Source organism: Rattus norvegicus, chromosome 7, assembly GCF_036323735.1.
Source record: "Rattus norvegicus strain BN/NHsdMcwi chromosome 7, GRCr8, whole genome shotgun sequence".
Classification (NCBI taxonomy): Eukaryota; Metazoa; Chordata; class Mammalia; order Rodentia; family Muridae; genus Rattus; species Rattus norvegicus.
In genome coordinates, this window is record NC_086025.1 from 109,842,740 (window position 1) to 109,858,187 (window position 15,448).

The 15,448-nt window shown below is 50.5% G+C and overlaps 1 protein-coding gene and 1 long non-coding RNA gene across 4 annotated transcripts in view; one reads left to right on the forward strand and one right to left on the reverse strand.

Annotated features, from left to right (window-relative positions):
- Positions 1 to 130: 130 nt before the first annotated feature.
- Grina (glutamate ionotropic receptor NMDA type subunit associated protein 1) lies at positions 131 to 3,309 on the forward strand. The gene is made up of 7 exons (NM_153308.5): positions 131 to 293; positions 1,234 to 1,569; positions 1,651 to 1,760; positions 1,842 to 2,042; positions 2,163 to 2,291; positions 2,382 to 2,525; positions 2,616 to 3,309. The coding sequence occupies exons 2-7, from the start codon at positions 1,257 to 1,259 to the stop codon at positions 2,763 to 2,765; spliced, it is 1,047 nt and encodes a 348-aa protein (NP_695220.4). The 5' UTR covers positions 131 to 293; positions 1,234 to 1,256; the 3' UTR covers positions 2,766 to 3,309.
- Positions 3,310 to 12,946: 9,637 nt separating this feature from the next.
- The window catches only part of LOC120093816 (uncharacterized), a 15,285-nt gene continuing 12,783 nt past the window's right edge, over positions 12,947 to 15,448 (reverse strand). The window contains exons 6-7 of one of the 3 annotated variants that reach the window (XR_005487515.2): positions 13,675 to 13,886; positions 12,947 to 13,518 (exon numbers count right to left, since the gene is read on the reverse strand). This is a non-coding gene — a long non-coding RNA (uncharacterized LOC120093816). Of the gene's footprint in view, positions 13,887 to 15,448 lie in introns of all 3 variants that reach the window. The other 2 variants (XR_010053854.1, XR_010053855.1) reach the window with 2 other exon arrangements.

Consider the following 15,448-nt stretch of genomic DNA (forward strand, 5'->3'; position numbering starts at 1 on the left):
TTCTATAGGCTCAGAAGCACCCAGACAGGTCACAACATTCGCCTTACATCAAGGCCCCGCCCCGTCCCGCCCCGCCCCAAGACCCCACCCCACCACAGGGCTCCGCCCCATCACAAGGCCCCGCCCCATCACAAGGCCCGCCCAGTCACAAGGCTCTTCTGCGTCTTCCCAGCCGCAGGCGCAGGCCCAAGCAACTCGGCCGTCCAGCGGGTGCAGGTGCGGACGCACCGGCCATCACCGCGCGCGGCTGCGCAGCGGGCACCGTAGACACCGGTCTCTGGCTCCCTAGAGCGGTGAGTCCCCCCCGACTAATCCCAGAAGCGTGTCGCCGTCTCAGCCCCCCTGCCAGTCGGCCATCCTCTCCCTGTGTTACTGAGCGCGGCCGCCTCGGGTCAGTTGGTTCGGACAGGACTCGCGGCCGACTCGCCCAGACTGGTGGCATCATTGGGGGTGGGGAGCTCTGACCGCCCTGAGCAAGAGGGAGGGGGAGGCGCGCTGTAGCGGCCCAGACAGGAGAGGCCCAGCGACCCTCAACCAGACTAGAGGGCCCATCCACCCTCCGGGCACATTCTGTGGCCACCGCCCCCTCCTCCGTCATCCCCATCCCGGCTTTGTTCCCTTGAACGCCCTCTGGTCGCTTCCATCCCCCACACACCCCCGCACCCCGCTGTTCCTGGCGAACCCTACTAGCAGACACCTTAGCAGCCAATACAGGCCTGCGTTCAGTCCCCGGAGCTAGGGACATTCGGCCCTGTGCTTAAGAGGAGGGTCAGGGTTCCCGCTGGTCACAGATGGCCTGGGGATTTCCTGGGATAGAAATAGCCGCTAGCGCTGGCCCCTTCAAGCTGCTTAATAGGAGGGATAGGAAGGGGAGGGCCAGGGCACACCCCCACGCCTCTCTAGCCACTGCGCCGTGCCTCAAGACCCTTCGTTGCTGAGCTCTGACCCGAAAGACCCGCAGCGGTGAGAAGGCATCTCCCAAGCTCCAAGCTGAGGCTGACAGCCATCACTCTTCTTCCCATCCCCCACCCCTGGTCGATCTAGAGGAGCCCCTTCCAAGGGGTCTACATCGGTCTCCCATGCCCCACCCAACACTCCCTGTTCTGTGGCTTCCTACAACCCTGTACAAAAGTCATGGCCAGTTGTTTTCTTTTTCTTCCTGGGTTCCGCAGCAGGTATGGCTGTCACTGGTTTCAGTCTCTCAGAGCTAACTGTTCTCTTTTTCTCCTCTAGGGGCAGCCACAGAACCCGAGGCCATGTCCCATGAAAAGAGTTTCTTGGTGTCTGGGGACAGCTATCCTCCCCCAAACCCTGGCTATCCTGTGGGGCCACAAGCCCCTATGCCTCCCTATGTTCAGCCTCCCTACCCTGGGGCCCCATACCCACAGGCCGCTTTCCAGCCCTCTCCCTATGGTCAACCAGGGTATCCCCATGGTCCCGGTCCCTATCCACAAGGTGGTTACCCTCAAGGACCCTACCCTCAAGGAGGCTACCCACAGGGGCCATACCCACAGAGCCCCTTCCCCCCTAACCCCTATGGACAGCCACCACCCTTCCAGGACCCTGGCTGTAAGTGTAGGGAAAGGTAGGGGCAGGGGCAAGGGATTCAAGTGCCTTCAAGGAACATTGACCCAGCCTCTCTGTCCCCAGCACCTCAGCATGGGAACTACCAGGAGGAAGGGCCTCCATCCTACTATGACAACCAGGACTTCCCCTCGGTCAACTGGGACAAGAGCATTCGCCAGGCCTTCATCCGAAAGGTTGGGCCTGGCAAATGTGGGGGCTGGGAAGAGTCGTGGGGAGGCAGCCGAGGCGGGGCTCTGATTGGCTCCTCCCCCCAGGTGTTCCTGGTGCTGACCCTGCAGCTGTCGGTAACCCTGTCGACTGTGGCCATTTTCACTTTTGTCGGGGAGGTGAAGGGCTTTGTCCGGGCCAATGTCTGGACCTACTATGTCTCCTACGCCATCTTCTTCATCTCCCTCATTGTCCTCAGCTGTTGCGGGGACTTCCGGCGAAAGCATCCCTGGAACCTTGTTGCCCTGGTAAACTCCCAAACCCGAGCCCAGTTCCCCTAGGCCTGTGGAACAGGAAAGGGAGGTGCACAGGGTTTGGACCGAGAGCGGCTCCACTCAGCCAAAGCCCCCTGTGGTCCTCTTGTGCAGTCGATCCTGACCATCAGTTTGTCCTACATGGTGGGCATGATAGCCAGTTTTTACAACACGGAGGCGGTCATCATGGCCGTGGGCATCACCACAGCTGTCTGCTTCACGGTGGTCATCTTCTCCATGCAGGTGAGGGGGCCCTAAGGCAGGAGGACGGCTGCCCCAGAGCCCCGGCACCCACAGTCTCACCTCCCTCCCTGGCCCCTCCCCTCCTCCCAGACCCGCTACGACTTCACCTCGTGCATGGGCGTGCTCCTGGTGAGCGTGGTGGTGCTCTTCATCTTCGCCATACTCTGCATCTTCATCCGGAACCGCATCCTGGAGATCGTGTACGCCTCGCTGGGCGCTCTGCTCTTCACCTGCGTGAGTGACGCTGTTGGGAGGACTTCACTGGGATTGCCGGGTGAGTGAAGAGGCTGTTGAATACCGACCGACCGTGTCTTTACCCACTAGTTCCTGGCTGTGGACACCCAGCTGCTCCTGGGGAACAAGCAACTGTCCCTGAGCCCAGAAGAATATGTGTTTGCGGCCCTGAATCTGTACACGGACATCATCAACATCTTCCTATACATTCTCACCATCATTGGCCGTGCCAAGGAATAGGACAAGCCCCAGCTCAGGTGGCATGGTGGGCTCAGACCCATGCCCCTGGCATGACATTGCCATCTGTGCTTCCCCCTCTCTGGTCCCCAGGCATGGCCTGGAGCAGAGGGAGCCCCTCTCGCCCTCGTGTATGTACACTGCAAATACTTAACGTTCGGACCCTCTCTGGCCACAGCATGGCCCCCTTTATCCCTTTTGCCCTTGCCAAGGGGTGACAGGGCTGCATTTCTGTGCCACCTTCTGTCTACTCATTGTTGCATGAGCCCTGTCTGCCAGCCCATCCCGGGGTCTGGGATCAACACCAGGTCCCAGGGGAGAAGGATCATACCAAGAGGTGAGGGTGCACGTCTTCCCTCCTGTCCCAGCTCCCCTGGCATAGAGTCCCCATGTCCCCTCCTCACCCTGCCTTCTGAGGGGCTTGCAGGGTGGGGTCTCGTTCTTGTTCTGGGCCCCGAGAGCAGAGAGGGTGGCATGTTTCAGGGGAGGAGGCTCTCTTGTGCTGCCATTGTTAAAATGCCAATAAAAGGGTATCTTCTGCTCTCTGCTTCTCCTCGTCTCTCTCTACTGCTGCTTCCTCTGTGAGGCATGGAGGGGCTTCAGCACCCCTGCCCTGGCTGATGGTAAGTTTTGGACAGGCATTGACAACAGCGATTAATGACAGTAGCTAATCTGATATGCTTCTACTTCTTGCTGTCTTCCCAGCTGCATTTTAAGGTGTGCACTGAGATTGGGGCTGATGGGCAGGGTTCCTGAGGCACAGGGGCACAGTGCCAGGTTACACAGTTTGGAGGAGGCTGGCTGTATGTATTGCTATTCTCTTGAGAATGGTACAGTGCAGCAGTGGGCTCTGTGAGGTCACCATGTCTCTACCCAGGACCAACAGCGTTCATAGGTCATTGGCACAATCCTGAAAGGGATGAACAGAGATGGCTCTCCTAGGCAGGCTCCTTTGCCTCTGGTTCCCTGGCACTGCCATTTGGTGCCAGTTCCTCAGGCCTGCCTGTTCTTCCCCACCGACTTTGCTCCTGCCACGTCATCTCTGGAACCCTCGTTCGTCTATCCAAGTCCCTGAAGTCTGGTTCTACACAAGCGGAGTGAGTCCTTACCTTCCCCACAGAAGGCTCTTCAATACCTAGGTCTCAACGCAGTTCAAGCCTCCAGCCTCCTGAAACCACAAGGTCAGAAGTGGCCTTGATTCTAACAGGTTTCTTCCCTAGGACTCTACATCTTGATCAGCATAAGAACCTCTCTGGCTATTGCTTCCTGGCATTAGATGGGTGTATTTAATTTAATGAACCAGCACCAGTTCCTTATGTGCGCCAAAAGTCACCCAGTGTCCACTGGTACCTCCAGTGTGGCCTATGCCAAGCCACAAGCATCCTTCCCAAAACCTGGGTTTCTGTAGATTCTCACCAGGCCAGATGTGGCCATCCCCTTCTCCATTCTGTCCTAGCCAGCCTCAGAGTCATTTAGACCTTAGGTCTACAAACCAGACTGCTAGATGTGAGCCATGGGTCCCACCACCCACCTACTTAAGACCCATCTACCTGTGCCCTCAGGATGAAGCCAGTATTCCTCATTCAGGCTCTTCTAATTACCCTGATGCCTTCCTACTTTCATCCCTAGCCCTGATCTCAGACAAATTGAACCAAGAGGTTTCTCCTAGACAATCTATTCTTGTAACCCTTCTGCAGGGGTTTTGGGGGATGGGGTGTTGCTGCCAGGAACCCTTTCCTGGAGTCTGCCCTCCTTTAACAGCTAACCTTAGTCATTTGATAACACAAGGTGACAAAATCACTCTCCCCCACCTCCCCTTCTGGCATTCCTTTGAGCAGGCGCAGTTCCTCATCTAGAGTATTGTAGCAAGTTCTATAAACATGTTGTCTAGTAGAATTATCAACCTAAGGGTTTGGGGTTATTGCCCGATGGCTGAGAACTTGCCCAATAACTTGCTTAGGCATGTGCAAGGGCCTGGGTCCCCAGCACCACAAAAAGAAAGCTCCTGACACGAGCTCACAGATCCAGAGGAAAAGAGGCCATTCACATTGCTAAAGCATCAAGCAAGATGGGAAGAGTAGCCCGGGGTTATCACAAAGCAAAGTGAGTAAGGGCAGTGTTTCCTCAGAAAATCCCAGAAAAATTTAGTTGGGGAAGGGGCTTTCTGGGAACAACTAGAAGCCAGAGGAGGTAAAGACCAAACTTCAGGAACTTGAAAATGTCCTACAGATAAGAAGTGCTCAGCAAAAGCTACTGGGTTTGTTTTCAAGCAGATGCATCCCAAAAGAAACTAGAGATCTCTGGCTGGGACAGGAACCGGAAGCAGCGAGTGAGCTTCTGAGATGTGTTAAGACTATGGGCGAATAGTTCCTCTAGCTCATGAGGGTGACTGTAAGGGCCAGGTATCTGCTGTTGCTGAAAGGAAAGCAAAACAGAAACCAAACTCCCGATGCTAACACAAGCAGTTGAGAAAGTGGAAGCATTTGTGTTGGTCTGTGGAGATGGCTCAGTGAGTAAAACAATTGCTGTGCAAGCACAGGAACTATATACTCCCCAGAACCAGAGTACCCCAGCATGGTAGCATGCCTCTGTGATTGCAGTGCATCATCAAGTAGGCAACAGAGACAAGAGACTCTATAGACGCTTGCAGGCCAGCAGCCCAGAGTATTCAGCAGTTAGCAGAGGGACCCTATCTCAAAGTGGAAGGCAAGGACAGACACCCAGTGCGTCGCCTGACCTAGATACAACACGGCATGCACATGCCTCCACATAACACACATAGCACATGAAAATATTTTTAAAAAGCCCAGAAAGTGTAGTTGAGTGGAATCACACTTGATTGTGTAAGATAATGTTGATGTTCAAGTGAGGAAGAAAAGCACTTTTCAATGCTTGGGATCTGCCCTGTCCTATCTGTGAGGTCTCAGTGTACCTAGGAGCTGGGCTGGCACCCACAGATAGAGACACCATGGTTGCTAGGAGCTGGCCTGGCCCCCACAGATAGAAGCTTGACGTTCTGTTTTAACAGTTTCACAAAACATTTGACAGCAGACCAAGCGGCACTGTTACCATGATGGGCCAAGATCTCCCTTAATCATAGTTAAACAGAAAAAAAAAAAAAAAAACCAAAACAAAATAGGAATTGTTCAAGCTGTAGTAAGGACCGAGCTGTATTCTCTCTGTGTCTGTGTTCAAGAATTACCCAAGCTTCCATGAGTAGTAATCCAAACTAGGTCAAACCTTAGACATGCCTAGGAGAGCACTGACAGTCATCTGCACTAAGGTCAAAGGCTTATTTGCATAATTAATCATTGTTCAAAGCTAAACAATACAGGCATTTATGGAAAAAAAATGTTCCCCTCTTTACCTCAGAGTGACACGATCATTGCTGCCTGTTGTGAAGCCCAGTCAGGGGTTAGCTCTAGACACCAGCTCCTTGAGGCCAGCTCAGATGCCCCACGCACTTCCTCTGGCTGACCAGGGTTACTGTTCAGCATCTTTAGGTTGGGAGCATCTTCAGAGCAGGATCCGTGATCCGAATTTTACCCAGAGCCCAGCACCTAGTACAGAGCCTGACACACCATGGTGTCCATCGAGCAAGGAATGGATGAAGTTAGAAACACCACCTGCCTCCAGACAAATGACAAGGGGGTCTTTGGATGAGCATCAGCATAAAACTAAGGCCCTGGTAGGTAGCACAGAGTCATGTTTGTGGAAAGTGCCCGATGGGAGGAGGAAAGAATGCCCAGGAGAGGGGTAGACTGAGCAAGGGAGTCAAAGGGCTTAAGTATATTGTGCAGGCAACGATGGCTCTGAAATGGTCTGGGCAGAGGCAGGAGAACTGGTGAGGACCCAGTAGCGGCGTAGATGAGGAGGACCGGCACTCAGGGATGGGAGGAGGTCAGAAGAGACTCGATGGAGATCTGGCATCAGCCCTGCAGGCAAATTGGCCCCTTTTCTAATGGGGTCCAGATGCTCCTCCCCAGGGCCCAGGGGCCTGTTCTGGCCCCCAACCACTCCTCAGGGGCTACTCTGTCTCAGGCTTTGCAGGTATCGGGGACTTTTCAGAATGGCCCAACCTGCATATCTCTAACCCCCTATCTGGCTTCTCTGTTCCCATTTCTTCAGTAACCTCCTTGTAACCACTCTGCCCTCTGGGTGCGATTCATCAGCCACATCCTCTCCCTCGACACTGCCACCTCTCTAACTAGAAGGCCCTTGCACACCTACTCTCGTCCTTACCAGTCTGGCTTGTGTTTCACCACCTTCCAGTAGTTTCCAGGTTCTGGGATAATCTAGCATCAGGCTCAAGCCCTCCCCTTGATCCCAGATGTCACCCTGACTTGTAGGCAATTAAGTTCTAGCTTTTGAGCATGTCTCAGAGCTAGCCTGTCTCCCCTGTTGTGTGATCATCACCATGGCAAGCAGCCTGGGAGAAAATAGTTGCACCTGTGTAACTGACAGAAGTTGCCCTGAGCAGACGAGAATTCACACTTGGGATCCTCAGGAGAAAGTCCTCGGCTCTTCTCTGGAAACCCGGAGGGCTCCAACTAGAGGAAAGGGTGAGGCAGCCAAAACCACAACCTAGGCTCCACCCACTTCTGCCCAGTTATGGGAAATTAGTTTACTCACTGTGCCTGGCAGTAGATGAAGTGAATTCCTTCCTTTCAAAAAAGATAATACCACCTAGACACAATATATGTCATTTCATTAAACTTACTAGGTATTTCAAAATATAGGATTGTCTGGCTAACAACCAAGTGAAAGTCAAATGACAGAAACAGACCTAGAGGTGATTCAAAAATGGAGAGAGAACACGGTCTTTAGTGCAAACATTGTTATTAGGGAAAAATAGAAGTGGAAGCGGTTGAAAGAAGAAACGTGGAAAATTCCACCAACTATTTAATTGTAACAATAACAAGAACCACCTGGGTGTGATGACACATGCCCGTAAGCCCAGCACTCAGGAGGAAAAGAAAGGCAGATCTCTGTGAGATTGTGGCCAGCCTGGTCTACATAGTGAGTTCCAGGACAACCAGGGCTACACAGAGAAACCCTGTCTTGAAGAAAGAAAAAAAAACAAAGACTCAAACTGAGCTTTAAGGTAACGCGTGGGGGTGGGGTGGGGATGGAGTGACGCCTCAGAGGTTAAGAGCATGTACTGCTCTTGCGGTGCACCAGTTTCAGATCCCAGCTCCCATGTGATGCCTCACAACCCTCAGGAACTCGTTTCAGGAGACTCAGTGCCGAGTTCTGACCTCTACAAGCACCAGGTATTCACGTGAGGCATGCACACTCAAGCAGACAAAAGACTCGTGCATATAAAGTAAAATAACCTAAAATCTTTTCTTAAAGGAACCGAAAAGGGCTTGGAGTCCAGGGCAATACTTGCCTAGTGTGTTTCAGGCCCTGGGTTTGGGACCCAACTACACACACACACACACACACACACACACACACACACACACACACACACAGCCAGCCAGAAAAACAAAAACAAAAACCAAGAAAACAAAAACTAACAGATTAGGAGAGGATGTGGAGAAATTGGAGTCCTCTTGCACAGACTATAGGAACAATACTAGGGGAAATAAGACAGCAGTTTCTAGAATAAAAACAGCATGACCATATGATCCAGTTACAGACTATACTAATAAAAGATCAATTGATAAGAACATAATAAAAATGGTAGTCATTTTAGAGATGTTAAATGGTACATAAACTGTACCAAAATTATGACATTAACCATGAAAAAGACCTAAAGTTTGCTTTCAAAGGGAGTTACCTGAAATCTGTCGGGAAGATGGAGCACCAGGTGTAAGGCATCTGGGAGACACCCAAGGTGTGTGTGGCTGGTGTGTCCTTCTGGGGTTGTGGTTTGTTTACTAGGTGCTTTTTGTTTTCATATAATTTTTATTTTATGTGTATGCATGTTTTGCCTGCATGTATGGATGTACACCACTTGTACATCCATACATGCAGGCATAGATGGAGGCCAAAAGAGGGTGTCAGATCCTCTAGAGCTGATAATAAAAGTAAGCGAGCTCAAACAGAACTGGGGTCCTCTGTTAAAGCGTAAAGGGCTCTTAGCCGCTGAACCATCTCTACGGCCCTTTGCATGTTTCTGGTGGACAAAATTAAACACGAAAACATAACATTTGCTTTCGGTTCCAATTGTTCCCAAATTTATCAATAGTGCCGAAATCAGTTTGCATCCCAAAACATGCCAGCAAAATTATTCGGTGACTTACTCCTTTAACCAGCTTTTCCAAAAACACAGCGCTCCCAACTGTACCAGACAGAGATATTTCTATCTATCCCTGTCATGAAAGTGTAGCAAAAGTGTCTAAAGACCCTAAAGACTGAAAGGAAAAAAAAAAAAAGGACCCCGGATCTGAGCTACCATTATCACTGTAGGAGGTGAGATTATCCTTAGGGGCGGGGCCAACAACTGAGTTTGAGAGTTGATTGGCTAAAACCGGTATCCGTCATTCTCTACCAAAGAGCTCTTAAAGTGTTTTTGAGAGAACCAAGCTCCTCCCAAAGTTCTCGGAAGTGGTTTTGGAAAGACCTTTTTGACTTTGTTGAAACCTATCAGAGATTAATTCCCCAGGCCACGCAGGAAGGGCTGGCCCAAGAGTCCAGGAAGAAGCCAGGCTTCCTCAGGGCAACATCCGCTACTGGGACTTGGCTGCAGCCCAGCTAGGGACACATGACCTGGAAAGGGTGTCTCCAGCCTAAGGTCATTTTCGTAGCTGCAGAGTAGGGAGGCAGTGTTACAGGACGGACTTTGATCCCGTGCCTGTCCTCCTGTCTAAGATTCAGGTCCCTAACCTGGATCAGAGTAAGCTAGTGTGTTTCCTGCTTCTTCAGACAATTTCAGCAGCCCTTCCTCACCAACCCAAGAAGGCTGGTAAAGGACCCAAGTCTTAGAAGTCTGTGTTCATTATTGGGGTTCATTTGCACTCACCATTTATAGCTGTCCCTTTAGATAACCAAGTGTAGGTGCTGTGAACCCCACTCACAGAGAAGTAATCCAGACTGAGGTGACATCACACTCCCAGAGGAACATGGCCAGTAAAATGCTGGGTTGCATATAAACACCACTCCTCCGACTGTTACTGTGTCACTGTTTTATTGCTGTGAAGAGACACCATGACCAAGGGAACTCTTACAAAAGAAAGTGTTTAATTAGGGCTGGCTGACAGTTTCAAAGGTTCCATCTACTATCATCACAGTGGGGAAAATGGCAACACTCAGGCAGACACAGTGCTGGAGAAGTAGCAGAGAGTTCTTCATAGCCATAGGCAGCAGGAAAAGCCCACCACTGGTCCTGGCTTCCGCTTTTGAAAAACTCAAAGCCCGCCTCCAGTGACACATCCTCCAATAAGGCCACACCTCCTAATCCTTTTAAAAATGCTACTCCCTGGGGCTAGAGAAATGACTCAGTGGTTAAGAGCATTGACCGCTCTTCCAGAGGTCTTGAGTTCAATTCCCAGCAACCACATGGTGGCTCACAATCATCTGTAATGAGATCTGATCCCCTCTTCTGGTGTGTCTGAAGACAGTGACAGTCTACTCATATACATAAAATAAATAAATTAAATCTTATTTAAAAAAAATGCTGGGGGTTGGGGATTTAGCTCAGTGGTAGAGCGCTTGCCTAGGAAGCGCAAGGCCCTGGGTTCGGTCCCCAGCTCCGGAAAAAAAAAATGCTACTCCCTGATGTCTAAGGGTGCTGTTCTCACTCAAACCACCGCAGTCAGCTGCTGATTCCCTCTGCTTTCAGAGCTTCCTGATGAAAACTGCCTTTAAAGGACTTGTTGCAAAGGGGCTGGGCTGAGAGTTGGAGAAAGGGTCAATTCACCCAAAAGTAGGCTAGCCTGACAGCACCCTCCATATCTATCTCGGCTTCATGGTTGAGACAGGCGCGGCTGAGGTGCCAGACAGGCCTACTGTCCTAGAGTGCTGGAGGAACAAACTGAAGGGGAAGCAGGCTCATGTGATTTGGGGAAGGGCACACCACCCAGGTCAAGGGAACAGGGTGGGGAGCAGTGAGAGCATTCGGGGAAGGAGCTGGTACTTAAAGGGGTGAAATTTCAAGAGGCCTGGACTTCACTCTGGGGCTAGGAGAGAGGACAGTGGCTAGTGCCAGGAGGTGTTCATTTGATACTCCAAGATACTGGCTTTCAGAAGTGACAGTAATGGATCCAAGGGACCTAACCAAGTGACTCTCCTGCACTCCATAGAGTAAGAACAGTTGCTTCCTTTACTCCAAATCCCCTGGCCCTTCCTTCCGCCTGTGTGTATAATACAAAGAACTTCTATCAGGCCACAGACTGGCCCTTCCTTCTGCCTGTGTGTATATTACCAAGTACTTCTATTAGCCCACAGACTGGCCCTTCCTTCCGCCTCTGTGTATATTACCAAGTACATCTATTAGCCCACAGACTGGCCCTTCCTTCTGCCTGTGTGTATATTACCAAGTACTTCTATTAGCCCACAGACTGGCAGTCCATGACTTGCATTGTCTCTTCCTGTGGCCGTTCTCGAATCATCTCGTGGGCCTCCTTGAAGATCTTCAGACATACCAAGCCTAGGTCTTCGTCCTGTTAGTCTCTTTTTTTTTCTTTCTTTTTTTTTTCTTTCTTTTTTCTTTTTTTTCAGAGCTGGGGACCGAGTGTTAGTCTCTTAATTTGAAAATTTTTGTCTTTTTTTTAATGTTATTTATGCAGACTGGGTCTCACTGTGTAATCGTGGCTATCCTACGTGGCTATCCTGTAGACTAGGTTGGCCTTAAACTCAAAGAATTTGCATCTGACTCCCGGGTGCTGAGATTGGAGTTAAGAGTGTGTGCCAGCCACCACATTCAGCCTCTGCTTTTGGTGTTTTTTGTTTTTTTTGTTTTTTTGTTTTTTTGGTTCTTTTTTTCGGAGCTGGGGACCAAACCCAGGGCCTTGCGCTTCCTAGGTAAGCGCTCTACCACTGAGCTAAATCCCCAGCCCCTTGTTTTTTTTTGTTTTTGTTTTTGTTTTTTTTTTTTGTTTGTTTTTTTTTTTTTTTTTTTTTTTTTTTTTTTTTTTTTGAGACAGGGTTTCTCTGTGGAGCCCTGGCTATCCTGCAATTCACTGCGTAGACCAGGCTAGCCTTGAACTTGGAGATCTGCCTGCTTCTGCCACCTGAGTGCTAGGATTTAAGGCATGCGACATCACTACCTATCTTGAAAAACTTTCAAATCACATTTTATTTGTTTTGTGTTTTGGAATAGTACGTGGGTGCCGCTGCAGACTGGTGGACGTCAGAGGAGCAGACGTCTGTTCTCTCTTTTCACCATGGGCTCTGGGGATCTAAGGCAGCCAGGCTTTGTGGGAGAGGCTTTTACTGACAGACATCTCCCCCCCACTCCAGCTCTCCTGCCAAGCATTGTCTTGTTGGGGAAACTGTTCCAAGTCTTCCATCAGCAGCCCCCCCCCCCCCCCCGTTTTCCCCTTTCCTGGTCTCGTCTCTGCTCATGATATATAACTTTGTCTGCATTGTATATACACAGCTATCCTTTCACGGGGCCTTCCTCCTCCTTGGAGTAGGTCCTATGGCAGCCGGGACTTTGCTGTGCTCCCTGCTCTGTAGGAATTGGCTCTCCGTGGCAGCTGTGGAGAATTACCTAAGCCCCGTCCTTTATGTAGCCACAGAAGAGCAGCACCGCTGTCTGCTTCTGAGGAATGGGCCACAGCATGGGTAATGTCGCATAGCTCAGTTACCTGGCCATGACTAGCTCTTGTTCTCAAGTCATGGACTGGGGACATGGCTTCCTAGTGTCGATCCTGAGTTCAAATCCTGAAAATTAGAAAGAGGGGCGTGGTTACTTACATACACTTACAGTGTAATCCCAGCACTGTTGGGATAGAACCAGTAGGATCACTGGAACTCAGCTTCAGCACGCATCTTGTTAGGGCTTTTATTGCTGCAATAAAGCGCTTTGATCAGGTTAAAGAGGTGGCTCAGTGGTTAAGAGCACTGACTGCTCTTCCAGAGGTCCTGAGTTCAGTTCCCGGCACCCACATGGTGGCTCACAACCATCTGTGCCAAGATCTGATCCCCTTTTCTCGTGTGCATGAAGACAGAGTACTCATATATGTAAACTAAATAAATCTAAAAGAAAAAAAAACACTGTGAACAAACGAAACTTGGAGGGCAAAGGTTTTATTTTCGCTTACACCTTGTAGTCCACATCCAGGGAAGTCAGGGCAGGAACTCAGTGCAGAAACCTGAAAGCAGGAAGTGATGTGGAAGCCATCTTGCTTGCTCTTCAAGGCTTGCTCAGCCTGCTTTATTACACACCCCTGGGACCACCTGGGGAGCGCCTCTCACATAAATCCCTAGTCAGTAAAGTGCACCTCAGACTTGTCCATAGGCAACTTGGTGGGAACATTTTCTCAAGTGGTGCCCTCTTTTTTCCAGACGACTCAAGCTTATGTTAAAGACAGCCAACACCCCGTCTCAAATGACTAAGGTGAAGGGAATTAGAGGGTAGTCTTACACCACAGTCTTTGTCCCTCCCTCATCTCCACATGAACATGCGCAGGCCCACGCCCACATCCACACAGAGGTAAATAGAAAAACATGTCAAGCCTGTCTAACATCTGTGCTCTTCTGTCTTCTCCCAGCCAGGATGGGGAGAGTATTACAAGCAGGGACTTGGGCTAGGGAGCTCAAGTGTCCCCCTGAGCTTCCGGCAGCGAGGCTCCATGAGCAGTTCCTGTGGAATAAACAAGGGAGAATGAGGCTTCAGATGCCTGGTTGCTCACTGATTATCCCCAGAACACATCATGTGCCTGGAACTGGCAGGTTCCAGATCTACAGTTTAATGAGAAAATGTTTCCGGCAGAGAGTGCTGCCATGCTACCCCCATTACCTTATCTAGTGCTTCCAAGGACAGCGAGAGGAAGGATGTTATTATCCCTACAGCAACATGAAGAGATAGATAGGTGCCCTGATAGATGCTGGCCCAGACCCACAGCACTTAACTCAGGGATCAGGTGCGGCTTTAAGCACTGCTGCTGGAGTAACAGGTCTGATGGGAATGGACCAGTTTATGGACCGGAGAGGCAGCACACAGGCTGAGTTCTGAAGGGGGGATAACAGGAAACAGAGAAGGGAAACATTGGCATGAGGCTGGTGCCCTGGAATTTGCTATGGACTGACAGTTTATGTGCCTTCGAAATTCATATGTTGAGATCCTAACCCCAAAGTAATGGTATAGGAGGGAGGGGGGTGATTAAGGCTTGAGCTGCAGGCCTCATGGATGGAACTAGTGCCTTTATAAAAAGACACTGAACTCAGAAGGCTGAGGCAGGAGGATTGAGAGTTCAAGGCTAGCCTGGAAAAAAAAATACATATAATCTGGCTCCCTCCTTCTCTCTCTCTCTCCACTCTGCTTTATGAGGATGCAGGAGAATATGGCTACTGTCGGTATGCTAGGAAGAGATCCTTACACAAATGCAGCTCTTCCAGGGCCTTGATCTTCTGCTGCTAGTACCCTTCGGAACTGTGAGGGAGAAAGCTGCGTTGTTTAAAGTGCCAAGTCTACAGTAATCTGTTACACTTCAAAGACCCAGTGTGAGCTTCTGGAACCCCCAACACATTCTTCCAGCAGGTCTCATCAGCCTGCTCTACCTGGGGGGTAGGACTGAGCACTGCGCCATTCAGGTTTTCCTAAGCTTGTCCTTCCTGCTTTGTTTAAAACATAAAAAGCAGCTACTGAGCCAGCAGTGACGACATTTTCAAGCCTTCCAAAGCCTCAGAGAGCCTTTGCACTCGGGGCCAGCCCTTCTGTGAGGGATAATCTTGGGGATACGATCCAGGTCTTTTGCCCCCAAATTTCTGCTTCTAGCCCAGACACTCTGGAGATTTTCTCACCTTTCTTGGTGTTTTGAGACGGGGTTGCTTTGTAGTCCTGGCTGTCCTAGAACTAGCACCATAGACCAGGCTGGCCTCAAACTCAGAGATCCAATTGCCTCTATGTCCAGAGTACTGAGATTAAGGGCATGAGCCATCACAGATATTTATTCCTTTCATTCTAGCCACGATCCTTGCATAGATATACAGATGTCCTGACTCTCCTGAACACCGTCTGCCTTCCCAAGATCACAGATATAATCGCCACATTCAGGAAGCAGGAGGATTGCTTTGAGTTTGGACCGAATCGTGAGTTCCAAGACAGCCAGGGCTACAGGTTGAGACACTACTGTCAAGAAACTAATTTTCTCAAAAAAGAGCACCTAGTTAATGCCTTGTCTAGTCTGCCAGTCGACACACAACCCTCTCCAGCAGCTGCTGCCATTCTGTCATGCCAGACCCACCTCTAGCTTGCCAACCTTCAGCCAAAGACGGGGGGGGGGGGGGGGGGAATAAGGAAGTCTCTGGGGCATGGCTCATATGGGGTAGACCGGCTGTATAGCACCTATAGTAACACTCTCAACAGACACTGTCCAGGTGGTGGTAGTGCACGCCTTTAATCCCAGCACTTGGGAGGCAGAGGCAAGCAGGTCTCTGTGAGTTCGAGTTCAGCCTGGACTACAAGTGAGTGCTAGGACAGCCAAAGCTACAGAGAGAAGCCTGGTCCCCCCCCCCCCCCCAAGAAAAAGCCACTGGCAAGAATGTGGCAGTGCAGATGCCCTGTAAGAAGT